This window comes from Filicampus tigris, chromosome 9 (assembly GCF_054856515.1).
Source record: "Filicampus tigris isolate MCC_2025a chromosome 9, RoL_Ftig_1.0, whole genome shotgun sequence".
NCBI classification, from domain to species: domain Eukaryota; kingdom Metazoa; phylum Chordata; class Actinopteri; order Syngnathiformes; family Syngnathidae; genus Filicampus; species Filicampus tigris.
The window spans coordinates 3645838-3670000 of NC_141225.1; the positions used below are offsets into that span (position 1 = coordinate 3645838).

A 24163-nucleotide genomic window follows, 5' to 3' on the forward strand; every position below is an offset into this window, starting at 1 on the left:
CTATCCATTCTCCCAATCCCTCGTGTCTCCTGTGTGTCCCAACCTCTATGGTGGCAGGCTGATGAGGCAGGGCCCCTTCCCGGCGCCTCAGCAAATGCAGGGACCCCGTCCCGATGCCTTAGCAGTGCCAGACCCCCTTCCCGGCACCTCGACAACTACAGGCACCCATGCCGTCTCCTCTGCAGTGCCAAGCCCTCTTCCCGGCATTTCGGTAACTACATGCTCCCATGCCGGTTCCTCTCCAGTGCCAGGCCCCCTTCCCAGCACCCTGGCAACTACAGGCTCCCATGCTAGCTCCTCTGCACCCGGTGCCTCAGCAGTGCCATGCCCTCTTCCCGGCACCTCGGTAACTACAGGTTCCCATGCCGGTTCCTTTGCAGTGCCAGGCCGTCTTGCCGGCACCTCGGCAACTACAGGCTCTCATGCTGGCTCCTCTGCAGTGGAAAGCCCTCTTCCCGGCACCTCAGCAAATGCAGGCCTCCTCACCACCACCAGACTCTGACGCTGTTCCGGCGGTGCAATTCCTGCGGCTGCCCTTGAATTCTGCTACGACGGCGCAAGGCCTTCGGCTGCTCTCTGATTCTGCTCCAGCGGCGCAAGGCCTTCGGCTGCCCTTTGACTCTGTTCCGGCGGCGCAACCTCTGCGGCTGCCCTTGGATTCTGCTACGACGTCGCAAGGCCTTCGACTGCCCTCTGAGTCTGCTCCGGCGATGCAAGGCCTTCGGCTGCCCTATGAGTCCTTGAATTCTGCTACGACGGCTCCGGCAGCGCAACCTCTGCGGCTACCCTAGGATTCTGCTACGACGGCTCCGGCAGCGCAACCTCTGCGGCTGCCCTTGGATTCTGCTATGACGGCACAAGACCTTCGGCTGCTCTCTGACTCGGCTCTGGTGGCGCAACCTCTGCGGCTGCTCTTGGATTCTGCTACAGCGGCGCAAGGCCTGAGGCTGCCTTCATCCCCCGTGTGGCCCGCTGGACGCCCACAGGACTGGCCCCGCCAAGACCTCGTCTGGCCTCCTGGACGCCAACCGGAGTGGCCCCACCAAGAACCTCTTGTCTGGCCTTCAGGAGGGCCACTAGATTGTCCCTGCCATGACCCTCTCGTCTGGCCTCCAGGTCGCCCACCAGGCTCTTCCTGCCAAGACCCTCTTGTCTGGCCTCCTGGACGCCAACCGGACTGCCCCCGCCAAGAACCTCGTGTCTGGCCTTCAGGAGGGCCACTAGATTGTCCCTGCCATGACCCTCTCGTCTGGCCTCCGGGTCGCCCATAAGATTGTTCCTGCCAAGACCCTCTCGTCTGGTCTCCAGAATGCCAACCGGACTGCCCCCGCCAAGAACCTCGTGTCTGGCCTTCAGGAGGGCCACTAGATTGTCCCTGCCATGACCCTCTCGTCTGGCCTCTGGGTTGCCCATCAGATTGTTCCTGCTAAGACCCTTCTCGCCTGGCACTCCTGGACGCCAACCGGACTGCCCCTGCCAAGAACCTCATGTCTGGCCTTCGGGAGGGCCACTGGATTGTCCCCGCCACGACCTTCTTGTCTGGCCTCCGGGTGGCCCACCGGACTGGTCCTGCCAAGACCCTCTCGTCTGGCCTTCTGGACGTCCACCGGACTGTTTCCGCCGGGGAACCTCTTGTCTGGCCTTCTCCGATCTGTTCTTGATTTTGGTTTTGATTTAGACTTTAGTTTCATGTTTTCTAATTGTTTTTCTCTTTTTTTTTGTTGTATTCTTTTATTATGCTCCCGTGCCTGTTCATGGACATAAAACACCTGTAGAGGACTCCTCTGTGCCCCCCCAACTTCCCCTTTGACTGCATTGTCTGGTTCTTTGCCCTTTAAATGTTCATTACCTGCAGCTCCAAGGGACTCTGACATGCCTTCTACCTCAGTGGCCCCTCTGTCTCTTCAGTCTAGCGCTGCTTCCCACTCTGGTGATGTGTTGGCACCCCAGCCTGGTCCTGATGCCTCTCATAGCCCAAGCCAGGGCCCCATCTCTTCGTTGCGCTCCAAACGTGCAGTTCACCTTCCTAAGTATCTTATGGACTATGTGCTGGATTGAACTGTTACCTAGTTCGTGTTGTTAGTTTTGCCAGCTAGCTGTTCGTGAAACGGGGACGTTTCTTTTTGTGAGGGAGGGAGGAATGTAAGGTTCAGAAATTTGTAAGCGTTTATACTGACAAATATTAGTTTTAACGGTACAGTAAATTCAAAAGTTAATTCATTTAAGTTACTTTGTTGGAATTTATTATTTATTATTTAATTTATTATTTACATATTCATTCATTTGCATTTGCCTAAATCCTGCTAACTCCTGATTGGTTAGGTTTAGCCATGTAATAAGGTGTATCAGGAAGTACGGTACATTATGTGCTGGTTGCTGTCGTGCGATGAGTAAAAGCGTTGTTGAAAGAAGAAATCCGTCTCCATCCTTCTGTCTCATTTTATAAGGAGTGTTCCATCAACCACCAACGAACCCTCACGTTACACATGCGTCACTAATTCGCTTGTCGCTAAACAAAGACAATTTGCTACCTGCTGCTGTTGCTACCACCTGCTGGTATGGAAGAGTACTACAATGTATTAAAGGAATATTTACGCTGCCAGGCGCGAGACAGCACAGGCACACAAATTAGATAATTTCCCTCTGGCCGCGGCACAGAGTTTGAAAAACACTGGTTTAGAGCACCTCATTGTCGAAAAGGCAGTGGACGGCGTACTCAATAGAGGTGGACTTTGGGGAAAAAAGTAAGAAATTAATTGGTTTTGGAAGAAATTTCTTAAGTAGAAAATGTTGTACGTAGAGACGCATTTTCCATGTAAATGCCCTAATCCGCTCCAAGCCCCCCAATATTCAGACACAAATGTTTTAAAAAGCATAAAAATGCATCAAAACACATACATGTTACAATTAGATTATTGCACAATAAATGAGAGTTGTGCATAATGTAAAAAACAAAGAATAGAGTAAAGAATAAAAATGATGGTCGTTTACCTTTTAATTGCTTTCCTCTTCGCTTTTTGCCCTCTTTGGTCATGTTCCCTCTTAGAAGTAGTTTTTGCCTGGCGTTTTGTAAATAACTGATTTAATAACGTGGCGATTGACGATACATTACGGTCATATTCTTTGGCGAGATCAACCAAACGCATCCGTTTTTCATACTTTTCTATTATCTCTCGCTTTGTTTGTATGGACAAAAAAAACAATTTTCTCCTTTTTTTCTTTACCTTGTTTATAATTCACGTAAAATTATCGGAACACCTCATGGGCTGGGGGGCAAATGAGGACGCTGCATAGACATATCTATCACATATATATCTATCTACCTGTCTATCTACACACATAGACACATACGGTAGAGGTCCCTCTGAGCCAATGGGATGCCAGGAAGATGCTATGTAATACCCGATGGCAGAGCAGCTATGAGTATGTTGCGTTCAGGATACTCTGGAGCTGCTGTATTTTTACCTTTCGTATCCTGAAATTTATTTCGTAACAGGAGGCAATATTTTCCTGTTGAGGCGTTTCGTAACTTGAAAATTTCATATTAAGTAATTTCGTTCGTAAGTAAAGGTACCACTGTAGATGTAAATTTCATATATAATGACCTACGAACAATTGAGCTCTCGGAATGCATTGTGTTTGCGTATCTTGGTCAAAGAAAACAGATAGACAGAAACTGCACGTAAGATGCTCATTTCTTGCTTTTAGTCAGTCATGGAAAGGCTAATAATTTAGTGATATTGTCAGAGGTTGAAGTGGGCCTCAGAGATGTCCACATACATGTTGGGGCCGATTGATCCCCGTTATTTTGACATCATTAGTGATGTATTTACAACGCTATTGAATAGACAAATGGTCTCTGGTCTCTTTCGTGACTTCCACCAAGATATGGAGGAAAGGGAATGGGGCGTGGCCATAATGATAATTTCCAATGGGTGTTTTTCAAGGCGCTAGTTATTTATTGATTCCTCCCCAAAAAATTAAAATTGAATATGCAAGCTGATATCATTTTCCTGACAAAATAATACATAAACTGAACTTGTTAGTGAAAACTCGACCATCCCAGCTGGATGATCCCTTTAATGCAACTTGTGGGAATATTTCACATACATGTATCCTGACGAATATTATACTGTGTTGACCAATGTGCCCCATGAACTTCCTTTATTGTTTCAGTAGTCACGACCCCGCTGATAACGCCTGAGGCCACTCCTTGGACATAACCTGCATTATCTGGTCATTGTCAGGAAATGTTTATAATCTTTCCTTCTAACAATAAATGTTGTGTTTGTATTTATACTGACAGCAACCCTACACATTCTACGGATCAATGACCCAAAATAGGACAATCTGTGATAACTAAGGTTCAGTAGGCTGTATAGCTGTAACTGGAATGATAAACCACAACAGCTACGAATAATAATACCTGCATCTGGGTCTTCACTGAAACACTTTAATCAAAACAATCCGAGGACGGTTATGTCAAGGTAAACAGGATGAAGCTGTATAACCTGAAGTTATTTATTTTCTGTCTGTGAAGCAACAACATTGTACAACTGCAGAAAATGTGAATACCAAATTATGATTAAAAATTTATATATATATATATATATATATATATATATTGTTTTTGTTTGTCTTAATACGTGTGGGAATGACTTGCAGAGGTGTGCTATTTACAGTTTCAGTGGTAAGGTTTTGTGGTTTATAAAGCGAAAGTATTACGTTTTAGCTTAATAAGTAACTATAGGGAAGGGCATAATGCGTCCCTTATGTGTTTATCTTGTGACAATGCAGTGAGATCACAGCAATAAAAATCCACCCCTCCCTTCCTTTCCTGTATTTCTCTGGCACAGACTAAAACGTTTCCCGTAAAGTGACCCGCTAGACAGGTATGTTGACCTTGAAGGAGGCCGTAACTTTTTATGTGTGCATGTGCATGTGGGGGGTTTGGTTGAGAGTGCTCAACACAGCAGGTGGATTAACAGGTCTAACAATGCCCGTGTGTTAGAGCTATTTCTGGTGTTCATCAGCATTGCACTTACACGTTTTGTCAGCTTTATTTTTAATTCCTAAAAATGTTATCGACATTTATTGATTTGACCAAATTTTTGATCTGGCACTTCATTTTGCGTTCAAATAAGTTAATTCTATGAACAAAAGTAAAAAGGTTCCAAAAATGCTGTGCTGCATGTTAAGATTGTTATAGATAATCTTACCATTGTGAAATGTATAAGAAATATTTTCTTAGGTGTGCAAATCACAAGTAGGGCGGCACGGTGGTTGACTGGTTAGCACGTCCGCCTCACAGTTCATAGGTCGTGGGTTCAATCCCTGCTCCGGCCTCCCTGTGTGCAGTTTGCATGTTCTCCCCGTGCCTGCATGGGTTTTCTCAGCGTACTCCGGTTTCCTCCCACATTCCAAAAACATAGCTAAAAAAAACATGCATGGTAGGTTAATGGGACACTCTAAATTGCCCCTAGGTGTGATTGTGAGTGCAGTTGTTTGTTTGTCTCTGTGTGCCCTGCACCCAATTCTGGCAACCAATTCGAGGTGTCCCCGGCCTACTGCCGAAGACTGCGGGGATAGGCTGAAGCACTCCCCGCGACCCTTGTGAGAATAAGCGAAATAGATAATGGATGGATGAATGAAATCACAAGCTCAAGTAGTGTCGCAACCTTGAAAACCTTGAAGTCTCTAGTCACTGTGGAAAATAAATCAAGTGAAGTTAAGTCATAAAATCTTTGAGCAAGATACTGATCGCCCAGTTGCTCCTGATGCTGCGTCATCAGTAGGTAAATGAGGTACAATGTGAAGCGCTTTGAGTACCAAAGGCAGACAACGCTCATGACCATATACGTACACTTTATACGGACTCTGAACCAGAAAAGGACCCTATGTATTCAATCAACGTATCGATGTTTAACCTTGAATAACGATCGCTGTTATAAACTGTATAGTTTCAAGATTACAGTCTCCTTGGTGTCTAATCTATCGCTTTAACACCTTCTCAATTAAATGCATAACCAGCATGATATATTTAGTGAGCTACACTGTTGAGCTAACCCAGCTAGCTTTAGTCCGCAGAGCTATAATGCGTCAGACAAATGAAGGGAAACCTGTAGATGTCATATCTTAACGTGTCTTGGAGTTTCAAACCTTGCATGCGTGTTGCTTATTGTCTTTTTCCAGGTTTCATCAAATCCATCATTCTTGAATCCAAAAACTCAACATTTTTTCGCTCTCAGTGGTAGATTGGTTGTCTCCCGACCCGGAGGTTGTAGGCTTGATACCCTGCCCCAGTGACCATGTTAAAGTGTCCTTGAACAAGATACTGAATCCCCAGTTGCTCTTGATGCTACATCATCAGAAGATGCTTGAGGAGTCAAGTGCTTTGAATGTCTTGTAGGTGGAAAAGCACTGCAGAAGTTAAAGCCCAGAGATTATTTTACAGAGATAGGCCCATTTTGGAGACGGAGGATGAGAGGTTCTTCAAGTTGGATGGACTTCGCAATGACGGAAGTGATTTTTCATCCGGGCCTGTAATCGTGCCTAACCGGGTCGAGTACCGACTGACAAGTTGTGTTGGGTTCTTTCAAAAACAAAGACCACGGACTGACGGATTGTAAGGACGGAAGCGCTTTATAAGGACGACCACGGACTGGTCAGATGACGATTATTGTTATGTATACAGACGGAGGAATGATAACAGAAGGGTGCCCAGGTCGCGGATGGAGGACGGACCGGCAAAATAGGGTAAAGTGCCCATCTCTGCCATTTACCACAATTGGCTGCTAGCAACACACCGCTTCGCTTCTTTTGCATTCAGCCGTTGGTGTAATGAGGTTTCAATTCTAAAATCACAAGAAACAAAAACTAATGAGAGAAAATATTCCAACACGGTAGAATGAATAAAAATTGATGATTGAACCTTAATTAACACATGGTGTAGGACTTTACATTTAAGTGTTACCAAATGCCCAAAAAGTTACTCCGTTTTCAACAAACCAGGCAGTACTTTAATTCAAGCATTCATTGCTTTCATTCTGCAGCACATACACGGCTTTTAGAAATATATTGAAAAACAGCAAGGTACTACACATGTGTATACTGCATAAAAATGAAATTAAATAAATACAAAATTCCATACATCAAGACATAGTAATAGGTTTTCTCCCTATAGTGCACATACAATGATCCAGAATAGTGGATGGATACTATGACAATCATAAAAAAGGTACAACAGATATGTTTTTTCTGAAAGATAAACCGTATATAAACCGTATATAAAAGTGATATCAGGCGCTTCTTTTTCTTCAAAATATGGTGTAAAGCATTTTATAATAGATAATAATAGACATAGTGCACATTGCTACAGTCATTCCATCCATCTTCTCTACCACTTGGCCTCATGAGGGTCATAGGTAAGCTGCAGCCCATCCCAGCTTTGACGGGTTTGTTTTCTTTTCTTTCCTTTGCAATCAGTAAAACAGTAGGGAATTGAGTAGAAAGCAGATTCTGTAGTTTTGAAGATGAAAAACAGCACATTTATGCAAATGAATTCCCACATTTCTTAGTCTTAAAAATATGAATAGAATGCAAGAAAAACAAACAATATGTTACTGCAAATGACTCTTTGGTGACAATCAATCACATACACAACAACATAACATTAAAATTGGTTCACAAAACCTACTGGAGCCCAAAACACTGGCTTACATTTTCTGCAACACCTTCCTTCAAAAAGGAAGTTAGTGTCTTAACATTTGGGCAGCGAGATTTTTCCCATTGACAGGACAAGCAGGTAATTCAAGTTCTGAACTACTTTGGCTTTTTCATTTCAACTGCCATAGAAAATGAACCTTTACATGCCCATTCCAATCTCTTCAACTTTCCAGCCACTGGAATTCTTTCCAAACTTGTATACCAGCCGCCGTCCATCAACCCGCTCAAGGATTTCACGTTTATAGTAGTACCTGTGGAAGACATCCATTAGTCCATTTTTAAAACAGACAGTATGCAGCCCAATTAATTTAAAATGTGTTATTTTCCCAAAGGGACAGGGGTGTAATATATTCTTGTTATGGAAACATGTGATAGTAATAAACTGGGTATGCCACTTAATGAGTAATGTAGTGCAGATATTTAATCCAAATGGTTAAATGTTGCGTACTGACCTCATAGCGCGACTGAGTTTCTCGTATGTCATGCTGCTGTTCTTCTTCTTTTGGCCCCACATTTGAGCCACAGCCTCAGATTTCAGGAACTTAAAAACACCCTCACGGCGATCTTCCCACTTCATCAGGCCCTGGTTCTTTTCTGGGTGGATCAGAATATCTCTGATGAACTCCCAAAGATGAGTGCCTCGAGGTGCTGCAGACAAGACACAGAGCACTGTGAGCTAGCTGTACGCAAGTGGATGTTGTACATGTCAAACAAGATAAACCAAAGTTGAAATGTCTCATTAAAATCTGAAGATGCTATTTCTTATTTCCAAATCTTATTCTTACCGTGTTTATTTTTCTTTGAAGGATCATACATATTGCTGTGATCTCTGCTGACTTTAGGAGGTCGCCCCCGAGGTCGTTTAATTTGTGACTCGACTTTCTCCTTCTTAATCAGTGTCTCTGTCACCAAAACAGTACATGTTCAGATGTTTTCTGAAAACAAAAATTCCTATTGAGGAATTCAAACAAATCTCAAATTTTCCACTCACTTGAAATCACAGGGTAGGAGAACTCTGGGTCAGATTCACCACTGCCAGACTCTGGTGAGCCAAGGTTCGAAAAGCCAAACAGGCCGCCTGATGAAATACAATATCAGTCAAGATTTAGACCCCTGAATATCTTTCCACAGGTACAGGGCCAAATAAAATACTGAACTACTGACTATTGGATGAGGAGCTCCACTCGCTATCAGACTGATTATCGGACAGATACTCGTCTTGCAGAGGTGTCATGTCCCCCATGGTCAGGCTGAGCAGATCGCAATTATCACCATTGTCGAACTCCATTTTGCTGACCGAGTGTTCACCTGTTTATGATTAGTAGCAACTTTAGGATTTTCACTTCCAGAAGGTGTTCAGCTGATGGTAAAATTTACGGACACCTTTCAAACTCTTGTACCTTGACCAAATTTGACGGTGCTGATCAAAGGGAAGGTTAGGTTGTCTGGGAGGTTTAGGTTGTGTAGGAACCTATCCAGTAGCTGGCAGGTCTCATTTAGCTCTGGTCCTAATAGGCTTGTCAATTCTGGAAAGAAAAAAAAATCCCCTTTTACTCAATATTAAGGCGAGCTTTTGAGTTGTGACTCAAAAATGTGAGTCTGTTCAAGGTTATATGAAGTGCCTGGAATCATATTGTTGTACTCATTACCATTTGAAAAATGCAGCTTTACCATATTTAGCTTTGCATTCTTGCAGGTTCTGGTGGAGTTGCGGACCAAGCTGAGGGCCAAACACCATGATCATCTGGTCCAGGTTCATTTGGCAGAAGCTGGGGCCGTCCATGGCACAATAGGACAGATTCAGAGTACTAGCATCAAACTTGACGCTGTCAGCTTGGGCGCTAATCCACTCCATAACATTTTCCGCTGTCCAGAAGAGGGGATTCATCTGACCATACCAGAGACCTGCGTAGAGAGGTAGCAGTTATTTAATCAGTTCAGCAGTACAAAAGTGATCCATCAAAGGGATGATCCCTTTCTGCTGCATTCAATATGTAATGTAATGCTACGTTTCAGTGAGACAGAGATTTGAGAAGAATTGAAGTTTTATATAACTTCTCAAACTACATACTACTGAAAATGTTTGCAATGCATTGCTAGCTTGGATATTAATCAATACCAATCTGTATCACTCCCAGGTGGGGCGTTATTTCTCTAAGGTCAGAGAAACAAAGACTGAGACTGTTTTAGCAATGAGGTGGCACCGCTTTACGCTTAAGATGAGTTAAACATTGACTCTCTAGTAAATGATTAGCAGCAGTGTCTAATTGAGGTCAAAGCAAAGTTCCATGAGGTAATGGTCTGTCTACATGAATTTTGAAAATAAGGGATGATCTTTGGTATGAGGAAAAGCGTCAGGTGAAAGTACCAATGGTGTTTTGGCTATTATGGTTAACAATAGCCTCAGAGCCCAGGCACAAAAAAACTATTTCCATTTGATGCATACTAAAGTGAATGTGCAGATAGTGTTTCTCTCACCAGTGTTGGAGCCATAGCCCAGGTTGTTGTTCTGCTGGGTGTTGATGATGGGTTGATGAGGCAGGATATCAGGAAGACTATTTTGGTACATTGTGAAATTTGCGTTTGTCAGCACACTGCTGAGGCACTGTGATGCCATGGGAAAACACTGGAAATAAGGTAAAAAAAAAAAATTAGTCCAATTTCAAATCTGAACAAATTGCAGTCTAAATTCATTCACATTCAAAATAAAAATCACTTCAGTCTAGAAATATAGTTACATTCAAATTAAACACACACCAGTTGAAAGTATATTTTACCTGCTGTGAGCCACGGGATGATGCAAAACAACTATGATCCAAGAGAACACGACAGATGTGTAGTTTTTGGTTTTCTTTTTCATATGTTGTTTGCCTGATTTCTCTGTAACGTCAGCCTCTTTGGCAAAGATGCACCTGTTGCGTCGTTCAGCCTGCTAGAAGGCTTAATACTCCGTTGCAGTGGTGGGGGTGGTCTCAGGTGAGTTCAGGGGAATTCCAGATCAAGTTAGCCACACCTCCAGTCCTCCTCACCTCATCATCCGCTCTAAACACGTTGATCAACAACTTAACCTTCCCCCGTTCATTTTCACGTGTGTAACCAGTAATTAGGATCATTAACATGTTTTCGTATCCAATTATATCCAGGCTCTGTGCTGTTTCGCAGGGACTTAACAGACAACATGCATTTTGGCAGACATGCACCTTTTGTTCTACCACTAAGTATGCACCTATACGTTTAAATATGAGTCACCTACTCAGTTCCCATTCAGTGACAGTGTGACATAATGGTCTGTTTCTGTAGGTGCCCTGCAACTGACCCTCAACCAGACCGTTTTTTGCCACAAGTCAGCTGGAGTCGGCTCCAGCTCTCTATGACCTCAAACAGTATAAGTGGTATAGAAAATGGAAGATTAGGATGTTTAATTATGTTGTTTTTCATCCACATCACATACATGTTTTCTATTCTACTACTTAATAAAAATGCCACTGCTCGAATGTAGGTAGTTTAAGATTTGGTCATTTGGTCTTTGCTATTTTTGGCATGCAGTGAGAAGAAGAATCATAATAGACACCTAGTGTTTTCACTGTTTATATTGATTACCACACATACCTTTATCTCCATGGGCAAACAAAACTGACCTCTTCTGATTACTGTATTGGTTCAGACTGTGTGTTCAGTGCTGCAATCCTGGGAATGTGACTTACAGTTTGTAATTGACTTTTGTTTTGAGATTAGTTCCAAGTTGAGTTGCAAAAGCCAAAACAAGCCATACCAGTGCAACAGCTTTCGGCTCTATCGTCAGCCCAGTGAGCTGCAACTCACGTTCACGAGAAATGTAATATTACAGTTGTACTATTCAATATTATTTTATAATGTGTTTCGGATGAGTATGTAACTGATACGAACAACAATTTGTGTTTTCGTGCAAAGTTTCAACATTTGGCACTTAAATGCTTATAGTATATGAGTCTGGGTGAGACTGAATTGAGGAACAGAGGGAGCAAACTTAGGGCAGAGGTAGAACATAGACGTCACTACTTATTGTCTTCTAACAGCAAGGCAGACCGACGTCTGGAGAACAAACATACAATGACAGTAAAAAAACAAAAAAAAACCTTTTAGGGGTGTGTTCTGGTGTTATGTTGCGCATCGTTGTAGGTTTCTGGTTGGGTTAAGGATGCCTAGTGGTGACTGATAACTAAAAGCACCTTCTCTACGCCTTCTTCCGCTCGTGAAATCAACATTTGTTGGTCAACCATGCACAGCTAACTGCTATTATACAGTGTGATTGGTTGATTTATTGAACATATAAACACAACATGAAAGAAATGAAGAAAAAAACAAAATAAAAGTAAATTCAATTCAGTAAAGTTCATATGTTCGAGGGAAGTAGGAAGAAGTAATAAAACTTATTGAGTCCAACCCCTTGTTCTCTATAAATGATTAGAAATTATGTTATTTTAATACGAAAGTGGGTTATTATATAACTTATGTATATATATATATATATATATATATATATATATATATATATATATATATATATATATATATATATATGCTTGATAGGTTAGTTACTCTCATTGCACCTAGGTGTGATTGTGAGTGTGAATGGTGGTTTGTCTCCGTGTGCCCTGCGATTGGCTGGCAACCAGTTCAAGGTGTACCCCGCCTACTGCCCGATGACAGCTGAGATGGGCTCCAGCACTCCCGTGACTCTTGTGAGGATAAGTGGTATAGATAACGGATGGATGGATAACTAAAATAAAAACAATGCTTATTTTTAAATATATACAAGCGCTATAAACAGTGTTGGGGGTAATGCGTTACAAAAGTAACGCAGTACAGCAATACATTACATTTAGGCAGTAACGACGTAATGTAACTTGTTACCCCGATTTTTTTTGTAATGCTATTACAGTTACTGAGACTGGTAATGCGTTACAAATTTCAGGACCATAATACATGTTGACATCACTTAGAGAGTAGAGCAGTTCACAACATCACTTGATTGTAAGCTATTACTTCCAGCAGTACTCATAAAAGGGACTTACCGCGCTTGGCGCTTTGCGCAACAATGTAACTGCGCGAGGCGATTCTCTGCCAAGCAAATCAATTGTCATTACTTCATTGACAACAATTGAAAGGGCTGAGAAGTTATTGTTTGTGACAATGATCACTGTCACGGTTTTATAAAAATAAAATGCAAATCATAGACACAAAATACATAGGAACAAACCTAAGTAAAACGAAGCAAATAAACTGCAAAAAAACAAGTCACTGTGCTTTTTCGATATGATTTATAGAACCTAGTGCCATCAATTGCCATATGTAAAACGTAGTGATTCTGATTGGCTGTTCGCAATCAAAATGCAAATCATCTGCCGGTGACAAATGACGTCACGCTACAGCACCATCAATCGGACAAACTACAATAGGCGCCATTATTAGAGTCTGATACCTTTTTTTTCAAATCACCTCGAAACTTTGTCTCCATGTAGTAAAATAATATTTGAACTAACTGAACTTTCAATTATTATAAATATAAAAAATAATAATAAAAAAAGGAAAAATCTTTTAGTCAGGTCAGTTTTGACTTGCTCAATACATATTTTTGCTTTTATTACACATGCCCTGTCTGTGTGTTTCTATCTATCTATCTTGTTAGACCAATTATCAATTAAATGTTATGCATCACTATTATTTTTGTGTAAATGGCAAATGAACTGTCACTTGTATAGCGCTTTTCTACCTTTGGTACTCAAAGTGCTTCACACTTCATCTACCTCCTGATGACGCAGCATCGGGAGCAACTGGGGGTTCAGTATCTTGCTCAAGGGTACTTCAACATGGTCACAATGGCCGGGGATTGAACCCACAACCTGCCGGTTGGGAAAGGACCACTCTACCACTGAGCCACGCCGCCCCCAGTGTGTAAATTAATTTGAGAATAATGATAATTTCATTTGTGGTTTACAGTCTGTGATTATTTATTTACTGGACAAAATATCAGTTCCAATATTTATATTTAAAAAATAAATCTTATTGATACAAATATTGATGAAAGGTAGTGATGTCCCACCACACCATGGAGTCGAAACATTTAATATTATAGACCACACTATATAGTTAAATATGCTCATAAGTTAACTTTACCAGCTAGAGTATAGCAGCAAATTTTGCATTTTCCTTTTATATTCTTGAAATCATTTTTAAATAAATTAATCCCCGTTTTTTTTTAAAGGAACTTAAAAGTTACTAAAACTTGAGTAACGCAGTACTCTACAAATAGAGTAATATTGTAAAGAAACATATTACTTTCACATGCAAGTAACTAGTAATATGTAATATATTACATTTTGGAAGTAACTTGCTCAACACTGGCTATAAATAGAAACAAACACAAAAGTAAAAATATAATAAATAATGAATAAATAAATAAATGAAAACACCAACAGTAAATTATCTTTTATCTATATTGGTTGCGATTTCTTCCACAAGTTCCATTACTGCCATAGATGTGTCCTTTTCCATTACCTTTTTTCTCTGAAACCGTACTGATTTTCGCTTAAAAGATTGTGTTTTGTAATGAAATTGTCAAGTCTATAGTTTTTCTATAATTTTTGAAAATTGTGGTTGTAATGATATACCGTAGCTCTGTAATTTGTAAACAAGTGTTTGTCTCTACTCTTATAAATCAGAATAATTTTTGCTATTTTCATTTTTGATGGGAAGTTTTAAATGACAGGTTACAATATATAGCAGGCATGGGCAAACTACGGCGGGGCTTTTTAATCCGGCCCGCCGAATTTGTCCAACAAAAAAACACAAAAATTAGAATCATTCAATGATTTCATCTTGACCTTGCAGTGCCCGCGTTTCTCCAGTAGTTGGCGCACTGACCCTTGGTGGACCTTTGTGGCAAGCCACACCCACTGTCTTTCTGCACGACAGAAGCAGGGAACAGGGTCTTGTCTAGCGATGACGTCATTCGGTCACGCAAAACACAGGCCATCACATACGCTAAATATACATTTCCGGGTCTGGAAGCGAGTGATATTTGCCCACCACCACGCCAAATGAATCCACTTTTTGAAGTGGATTGTAGCAATGGTGAAGCCTTGAATTTCCTGGCTTTGGTTGAGCGTGAAGGGGAAGAGTTTTTCGGTCTGCCGCCGGCCGCGGGCGTCGTCCACCGCCGACCGCAGGCGAACACTAGGTCCAAAGGTGCGCGGCGTTGCCAGAGTTACAATATATATACGTTGAGTTTGCAAACAATTCTTAGCCATGACCACATTTTGAGTTTCAAATGGGTCAAAATAGTGAAAGCTTGTGGCCAAAATGTAGCGACCATTACTTCACAAGGAACGAAGTTTTAAAACAAAACATTTTTGTTCTTTGTTCCTTACTGTTTACTTGTCGGGCACATTCAAATCATGAATTTGATCCCAATTATTCTTTTTGTTCTCGTTCACGTACTCCACTAATTTCCTCTTCAGTTTTAAAAATATATATATTTCTTTCTAGCTGGGTTTTTACTCATCGTGCGGTGTGCGGCAGGCCTTGCGTTTTTGAAAAACACTTCACAAGGAACGAAGTTTTAAAACAAAACAATTTTTTTCTTTGTTCCTTACTGTTTAAGTTAAGTTTGTTCCTTGTGTTGTTCATTGTTCATCTATTACCACAAATAGAAAATAAGTACGGAAAGTTTTGAGATAATTGAGGAGCTTTTGAGCATGGAGTCGCTAAAGAGGACAACGCAAGTAGAGGACTTGTATGAACAGGTGTGGAAGCGCCGCATCTTGCATATTGTCGCTGTCCTGTGAAAAAAACTTGTCTCCAATTTTGGAAACTTTTTTAATTTTGACATGAATGCAATGTCTGTAAGGAAGCCCGCACCATTAATGTTAAAATAAGAAAATGAAAAAAAAATGGAGATAGATGTTTTTCACAGAACAGTGACAATATTCATTGACACAAACGTACTACCTGCACGAGAGCTCTTTTGCACGTTTGTAAGGGGCAGCCATCAGTGCACGCCGGTAGTCAATCGGCTTGTTCGTTTATTTGCGTGTGTTATCTGGCCCAAACACTCGATGCAAATGTGCCTGGCCAGCCCCTCTGTCAAATTTTACATCCCAATGTGGCCCGCAAGTCCAAAAGTTTGCCCACCCCTGATATATAGGTTACAAATATACTGTATGTCATGGGTTACACGCCCATATCCCCCCCATATATATATATATATATATATATATATATATATATATATATATATATTTTTTTTTTTTTTTTTTTCATCCATCCATTATCTACCGTTTATCCGGGGTCGGGTCGGGTCTCGGAGGCAGCAGCTTCAGAAGGGAAGCCAAGACTTCCCTCTCCCCAGCCTTTTACCATGCACTGTATGAACGGTTAGCACATCCGCCATACACTTCTGAGGTTGGCGGTTCAAATATGGGCTCTGGCTTTCCTGTGTGGTGTTTGCATCTTCACTTTGTTCCTGTGTGGGGGTTTTCTGTGGGTACTCCCAATTTCTCAGATTGCAAAAGCATGCATGTTAGGTTCATTGAAGCCTTTACATTTTCTGTACGTGTCAATGGTTGTCTGTCTATATGTGCTCTGCAATTCAGTGACAATCAGTTCAGGGTGTACCCTGCTTTCGCCCAAGTCAGCTGGAATAGGCTCCAGCACAACCGTCACCCTAGAGAGGACAAGATGTACAGAGAATGGATGGATCTCCATAATTAAATTCCCAACTGTGACAAGCTTCCCGTTTTAAGTGTAAATTTGAGGAACAAAGGCGTAAAATCTGTGTTTTCTATAGGAAAAGAAAGTGATATTTTGTGTTGAAATAATAATACAAATAAAAAATACAATGAAAAAGCCAAGCCTTCATGTACAGTTCAGACAAGTGATAAGAGGATTTGGGAATGTTATAAAAGTGCAATAGTATTGATGAGCATACTTAGTAGCTGCTGCTTTGGAATCTCTGTAAGTATATGCAGCTAGATAAGATAGATGGCGATAAAACAGTAGAACTGTATAGGTGATGATGTAAGCAGTGTTTTGCACCGGCCTATGACAGACACACCAATGGAAAAACATATTCAAGTTTTCTCCCAAATTTCACAAGAGCATTCACACCCTTTTTCCACGACATGTTAAGAAAAGGAGAGTATGGAATGCAGCCCAGCAGGTTTTTGGCTCTGTGACGAATCACACGCTTTCATAGCCTGGGGGCAAACAGGCAAACTATTTCATCACTTGCAATTCATGCCGCCTTCATTCTCCACCATTCATTATGCTTCTCTACCTGGGTTATAATGACGGGGCTTTCCACAGATACCGCAAGCGTATAGATGAAGAGTGAGCATAGACAGCAACGTCATCACAGAGGAAGTGCAATAGCTATCCCGAGGGTGTGCTGAAACAGAGCACAATGGGTGGTAATTTCACAGTTCATCTGTAATTCAAAGTATAAATACATCTGATTTGCATAAGTAACACTAGTCAGTCAGGCAGGCAAACAAAAACAAAAAAAAAAAGTTTAATCGCAAAACTTTGTGTCCTGCATTTTGTATACTTTGCTCTATCTCTGTACCTAACTATTTGTTCACATATGGCAATTAGTTTAGTTTGCCTTCTCTTTATACACCTTTCGGTGTGCATTTTTTTCCCTGTTCATTATGTAGTAACAATAAAAAACACAATTTCTGAAGTCACTGATGGTGTAGTGGGTCACTTGCCTGGCTCAGTGACAGTGTGATTATGAGAGTGAATGCTTGTACGCAGATATGGGCACTTTACCCTATTTTGCCGGTCTATATTCCGTCTGCGCTCTGGGCACCCTTAATCATCCTAATCATAATCATCCTCTGACCCCGTCCGTCCTCATCCTTTTAAAGTGCTTCCGTCTTTACAGTCTTTTCCCCCCGCCACCCCCAAAAATGTCCGTGCATGAAGCCATGCCAACGGCAACTTTTTAAGTGTCACCCAAGATACCATTTAACCAGGGAACAACACGAGAATATGTTAGATTGTGTTATAACTCAATACTATTGCGTTTCATTGCAAATCTTCTTTTAAAAGAACGAAACTTCCACTTCAATGTCGTAGCTTTAAGTGTACGGCGGTGCTTGCATGAACATAACGTTTTGGAGACATTTTTATGCTCCAGAACAGGGGTCCCCAACCACCGGGCCATGGACCGCAGGACACTTTGGACCGGGCCGCACAAAAAAAAAAACGTACAGTACTTCCGATTTATTTATTTTCCAAGGCTGAAAAATAGTTTATTTTGAAAAGTGACTAGATTTTCTCCGTTACAGCCATCTATGACTGACTCTTAACTCATGTCAAGTTGTGTCCATCGCGTAACACTAATATGAAATGCACAAGCTAGCAAATGAGTAAAATAAACAGACCTATTTGCAAAGTTTCTTTGCAATGGGGAAAAGGCCCAGTGAGAATTCAATATAAGAGCCTATGTGTTGTGCCATGCCAGGGCAAGGGTTCCAGCCCCTCCCCCTCACTGCTGAGCCAGGCTTGCGCCTCAGCCAGCACAGGTGGAGAGGATTCTAATCAGCCCAGCTGCAGTCACCTTCAATCAAGACGACTGCATTCAAAAGCTGCTGAGGACAAGCAACCACTGCTTGAACGTTGACCATTGTGGTTAGTTTGAAGCTGTCTCACGCTCGAATCTCAAGTTTATGCTACTCAACTCCGTTATTCCTGCTGACCCCGTATTACTTGATCAACTATTTACCACTTCCTATGCTCTCCATCTCTAGACTCCCTCCGTGCTACCAACCAGTGTCTCCGGCCTCATCATCGCTCCTACTTCTCTGCTCTCCATTGGATTTTAATCTGGGCCAAGATGTGTGCTTCTGCGAAAATGCCAAAACAAAGTCTAGCCCGCCCCTGCTCAGATTTTAGCCGAGCCGTATTCCAGACTTGTGCAACTCAGCAAGGGGATGGATGGGATTTTGGAACTGTTTTACTTTTACTTTTTTGTTGCATTTTAACCTTCATTGAGTATTTTTTTTCCAACCATTTAGGCACATTTATACCAAAATGTAATCTTTGTGACATCAAAAGTATTTTGGAGCAAACAGTAAGTGTGTTGGGACCCAGTCATTGGCTTATATGCACTGAGTCACAACAGAGTGATGGAATGATTTGCCACCCTTAACTCATTCACTGCCAGATGTTTTCAGACTGTCTTTTCTTTTATGTTTGAAAACATTTGGAAAATATATAAATTCTTGGGATTGAATGGCTGGACTGTGAAGTCAAATAAATTTGTCTTTGGCAGTGAATGAGTTAAAAACAGACAGCATTCTTTGATGCCGAAGTAGCTTCCAATTGCAGCTGTTAATTGGATTTTATTACGTCATTAACTGCTCAAAGGGATTTTTTGTTAATTGAAAATGATGGGCTTGGCTTTCTTTGTCACAACACAGTGACTTGTTTGCATACAGTTTTGCATGTATTGTAACATATTTTTTGTGTGGTTAATACTGTACACATAATTCCTGTCAGAGCTGGGCACTTGACCCTTTTCCGCCGGTACCCCCCCCCCCCACCCCGCCGCAAAAAACAAACAAAAAAAACCAAAAAATCATCATTAGCAGGCTAATTTCCTGTGCACATCCACTTACCGCCTGGGGGTTGTGAGTGGATTGAATTATTTACGACCTTGGATCTGCCCAGTAGAAAAAAAAAAAAAAGCCCCTGTCATCTGTGGAGTCGATCAAGGTTCTGTACTGCATTTATCACATACTTGCCGCCACTTAGTCGTGTCATCAGCAGGCATGGACTCTCCTTCCATTGCTATGCTGATGACACTCAGCTATACTTCAGAAGAGACCTAAACCCCGCCTCTACCCCTTTTCCTTCATCATCATCCTCATCCTCCTCACGCCCACTGACCTCCCTTTTCAACTGCCCGCTGGACATAAGCTGTGGATGAGCCACAACTTCCTTCAGCTGAACAGCTCTAAAACTAAATCCATTCTCATCGCCCCACCATCATTAGGGTTAGTTTGCTCTTTGGTATTCCCTCCCAAAAACTTCTAATTCATCGAGAACAATGCTGCAAGTCTTATGAAAATCCGCAAACATGAGCACATCACTCCCGTTCTTCAGAACTTCCAGAATTCACTACAAAAGTTGCACTCCTCGCTCACCTCTGTATCCATGGAAACACCCCACTCTACATCAAAGACCTCCTGCACACATCCTCTCGACACCTCTGGTCCCGCGGGACCAATCTCCTCTCGATTCCCAAGCAAATCACCAGACCATGGGAGACCAGGCCTTTAAATCCACTGCCCCCCCATGTTTGGAACACCCGCCCTGAGCATCTAAGAAATCTTCAGCCGCTGAAGTCTTTTAAAGAGAGCCTGAAGACTTTTTTTTTTTGTTCACTCAGACTTTTCCAAACTGCTGTTAATACGGTTTTATTCTGTCTGAATTTATTGTTTCCGTGACCTTCTGATTTTTAGCATGCTTCGTAGCAGTTTGAAATTTTGGCTAAATGAAAAGTGCTTTATAAATTAAATGTATTATTATCATTATTATTATAAAAGATAATTCAAGGACGGCACAAAACCACCATTAAGTGAAGAAAACTAATTTTCTGCATTTTTTTCACAGAAATGAACTCACTCCCCAACTTTTTTTTTTTTTTGCCTATTTTCTCCATGTTTCTTTTTTTTAAAGATTTTTTGTGTTTGTTCAATAATAAAATAAATAAAAAAATGCCCCGGCTATTCACCCAGGTAACATCACTCCATAGGCTGGCTCTTGATTTTGTTGCCGATGTATTTTCAAGCCTCCTGGTAGGTGGGCCCATTAGAGAGCTCGCCGACTCCCAGTGGTGTGTAGTGTTTTCTGAGTTGTGCCATTGACATATATATCACTAACAGCCGTCTGTCAAAGGTAAGGGCCTCCAGCCAGCAACAGCAGGTAGTAGGGCCCTATGCTGACTTTGTTGTTTCAGTACAGTGTTAAAGCGGTGATTTGTCATTGTCAAATGTTGGCAAATGTCAACCTACACCTGGGGATCCCTTCAGCACTGTGCCTCCACCTTTACTGTAGCAGCTGTAGAGAAGTCAAATGATACCAGGAACCAACTCATATACATTTAGCACCACAGTTTTAACAGTTTCATAACGTAAATCCTCCTAATATGTATATATGTTGCTGGATAAACAAGCTTGGACAGCTAACGCCAACCAACACCCCACAACACTACCAAAACAAAAAATAGATACAACCCAAAGGGCGGGCATCAAACAACCTATCGGGGAAAACGCTGCAAAATAATATTGAATCACTCTGCAGGAAATACGTCGTGTAGTGAGAGGATGGGTGGAAAATGTATTCATGCGTGTTGTAAACATATTCTGACATTAAGGAAAAACAAGCAGTGGTGGTTTCTGGCATTTGTTAATTATGCAGCTTCACAAGTTGGCATTGCTGGGAGGGCAGTGCTCCATTTGCTGCCTGAAATGATTTCTATCTGGTAAAAGGCATGACCTGATAATCATTGGCTTTTAGAAAGGGAATTTGCACCCCCTTGTGGAGGCGCCCTCTTCAAGTGTGTTAGAAGCTTTTAATTATTCTTAGTGTGAGGACCAAAACACATGCCGGGGCTATATACAGCCATTTTGGTCCTCAACTTTGGAATAGCCTGCCAGAGGATGTCAGGTCCGCAGAGACTGTCGATATTTCGTAGAGGAAGCTCAAGACATACCTTTTTATTTTGGCTTTTAAATAATTGCTCTTCGTCTCTTACTATTTTTATCCAGCAAAAGAAAACGTTTTCAATATTAGCTCCAGTGTTTCCTCAAGGAGGGCCTCTGTGTCATTCCTCTCAGCATGTAGGCACTCCCCTTGGGTACTCTTTCCTCATATGGTTTCTCTGTGCCCTGCCATGTCTCTTTTTCAGGTTATATGTGTGTGGGGGGGGGTGAATGCAGGTGAGCTTGTGGATATCTGTCTTTGACAAAGACTCATATACATATACCAGAGGGGGGAAGGGGACCAGTGCCCACCCATGGATACACTCTGCCCACCCAAAGAAAACTGGATGTAGTTCTGGTGAATGGGATACTAAAAATCAAATTCAAATCAACTTTTATTTGTTTAGACCAAATCACAACAACAGTTATCTCAATTAAGGAGAAAACAAAACCTGTTTTAAGGTGCAGTAGCCCTACGCTGGATTTCTACCTACTTCCAGTCCAATCCAATTTATTTATACAGCACATTTAAAAAAACAATGCTGTTACAAAGTGCTGCACATAGGTTTGTGATATCACAACCAATGAATATATAAAGAAACAAAATAAATACATAACAAAAATGAATAAATACATAAAATGAAATTAAAACACACAGAGGATACACAATTCAGGCCGTGTTAAAAGCCAGAGAATAAAAGTGGGTCTTAAGATGAGAGTTAAAGCACTCAACTGAGGAGGCCGTTCAAATATGGAGGGGCAGAGCATTCCAGAGTCTGGGGCCAACCACTGAAAAAGCTCCCCGGGTTTTAAGGTTCGTCCTCGTCTCCACAAGAAGGTGCTGGCCCCCCGACCTCAACGCGCACGCCGAACTATAAACCTTGATGAGGTCAGTAAAGTAATTTGGGGCCAGTCCATTCAAAGCTTTAAAAACAAATAACAAAATCTTAAAGTGACACTTGAATGAGCTTAAAATTGGCACTTATATAATAGGTTTGCATGTAAAAATGACACCCACATCAAAGGACTCTGTAGTGATTTAAGGACTTGTGATTAGGTTTACGACAAATTTCCCCCTTATGTTATGTTTTCAGTCTCAGCTGTCTACGTCACAGGAGGGAGCCAAGCGTGGTAATATTGCTCACTTTGTCAGTTCTGTTGTCTAAAACGGCGACCGATCGCCACCAAAATGCAAATGCACATTACTACTCTTGTCCACTTCAACCTGTCAAGAAGAGTCAATGAAAGCAGAATGAATTTGCCGAAAAAGCAGAGAGTGAATGAACTTGAAACAGTCCCACGACTCCTGGGTACCACAGGTGAATCACTTAATCACTTTCAAGGGGTCTGGATACTTTCCGTACTCACTATATATGCAAAACTACACGTGAACATTTGGGCAAATGGCTGGGTTCAGATCAGGAGAGGAAATATCACTAAAGGAGCCATCTGCACCACAAGTAGCACACCACCCAAGCCGCCAGGGAACCGCCAAGGTGCCCACAGGTGGTGTAGAGGACTACCACACCCTTATACAGGCCACACAGGGCAGCAGCCTGACAGCCACAAGCCAACCACCACTACCGGGTCAGAGGGCTCCCTCAGAGGAACAACCTAAAAATGATAAAAACCAATACAATTGTAAAATAGATAAGTAGATACATAATTAACACTAAGGGAAATGAAAAAAAAACTCAATTTAAAAGGTAGGCCCCGCACACACAACACACCATTCTGCACACTAATCGTCTTTCTTCAATCATGTTTTAAAGAGAGAAGTCAAAATCACGATTAAAAATTTCGATTAACCGTCCAGCCCTACTATGTGCATATGTATCAAGTTGAGATTAAACCTTTATAGTAAATTCAGTAACCCCCCTTTCCAAAAAAAATATTTTCATGTCTCTATGAACAATGTTGTTTTCATCTATTTTTTAAATATCATTTCACTGAACAAGCAAATGACATTTTTCATCCCTAATAACATTATTTCTAAAGGGTCACAATATACAGTAATATGATATCATGGGATATAGTAATGGTAAAGCCCAAGATCATTCATATTTAAACTGAGTTTATTTCATTGTTTTATCTCGCGTAATTTGTCATGTGCTCTCATGTTTTACCATTGTCCCTCTGTTATTGTAACTTTTCTTGCATATGGAGCAGGTGAAGGGCTTCTCCCCAGTATTTAATCTCACGTGTGAAGTTAATGATCCCCTCCGAGTGAAGTTTTTACCACAAAACGTGCAAGTAAAAGGCTTCTCTCCTGTGTGTACTCTTTTGTGCCTGTCCAAACTTGCCTTTTGAGTAAATTTTCTGCCACATTCAATACAGCCAAATGGTTTCTCTCCTGTGTGGCATGACATGTCTCTCTGCAAATGGTGGTTGTATTTTAATATTTTGCCACACTCTGTGCACTTGACCTGATTACGAGAACTCAGATGAGTTGCAGGATCACTGTATTGCCATGAGTCCAAAAATGGCTGACGATCAATAGTCTGGTTCCTGCTATTATTTAATACGATTTCTAACTTCAAAAGTGCAGACTGACTATAGTGAGTTGATTTTATGACATTAGCTAAATCCAAGTCCAAAAACACATCAGAGCCTCCACAGTCTTTTTCATTAAGTTCACATTCAACTGGCTCACGTGAATTGGAAGTGGGAGATCCTGCCTGTCTATG

The 24163-nt window shown here is 41.6% G+C and overlaps 1 protein-coding gene and 1 pseudogene across 1 annotated transcript; both read right to left on the bottom strand.

Moving 5' to 3' along the window:
* Positions 1 to 6996: 6996 nt before the first annotated feature.
* elf3 (E74-like factor 3 (ets domain transcription factor, epithelial-specific)) lies at positions 6997 to 10670 on the bottom strand. The gene is made up of 9 exons (XM_086041834.1): positions 10503 to 10670; positions 10204 to 10351; positions 9397 to 9630; positions 9126 to 9251; positions 8890 to 9033; positions 8717 to 8803; positions 8511 to 8627; positions 8178 to 8373; positions 6997 to 7976 (listed from the first exon to the last, which is right to left on the bottom strand). Exons 2-9 carry the CDS (start codon positions 10340 to 10342, stop codon positions 7865 to 7867), a joined length of 1155 nt encoding a protein of 384 aa, XP_085897960.1. The 5' UTR covers positions 10343 to 10351; positions 10503 to 10670; the 3' UTR covers positions 6997 to 7864.
* Positions 10671 to 21928: 11258 nt separating this feature from the next.
* Positions 21929 to 24163, bottom strand: part of LOC147141669 (uncharacterized) — a 3098-nt pseudogene continuing 863 nt past the window's right edge.

Coding starts and splice junctions, on each gene's coding strand:
- elf3 (XM_086041834.1), bottom strand. CDS start 10,342: ATGGCATCACAGTGCCTCAGCAGTGTGCTGACAAACGCAAATTTCACA. Junction 9,631..10,203: donor GGGCTATGGCTCCAACACTG/GTGAGAGAAACA, acceptor CTCTCTACGCAG/GTCTCTGGTATGGTCAGATG. Junction 8,628..8,716: donor CTCCTACCCTGTGATTTCAA/GTGAGTGGAAAA, acceptor TTTTGGTGACAG/AGACACTGATTAAGAAGGAG.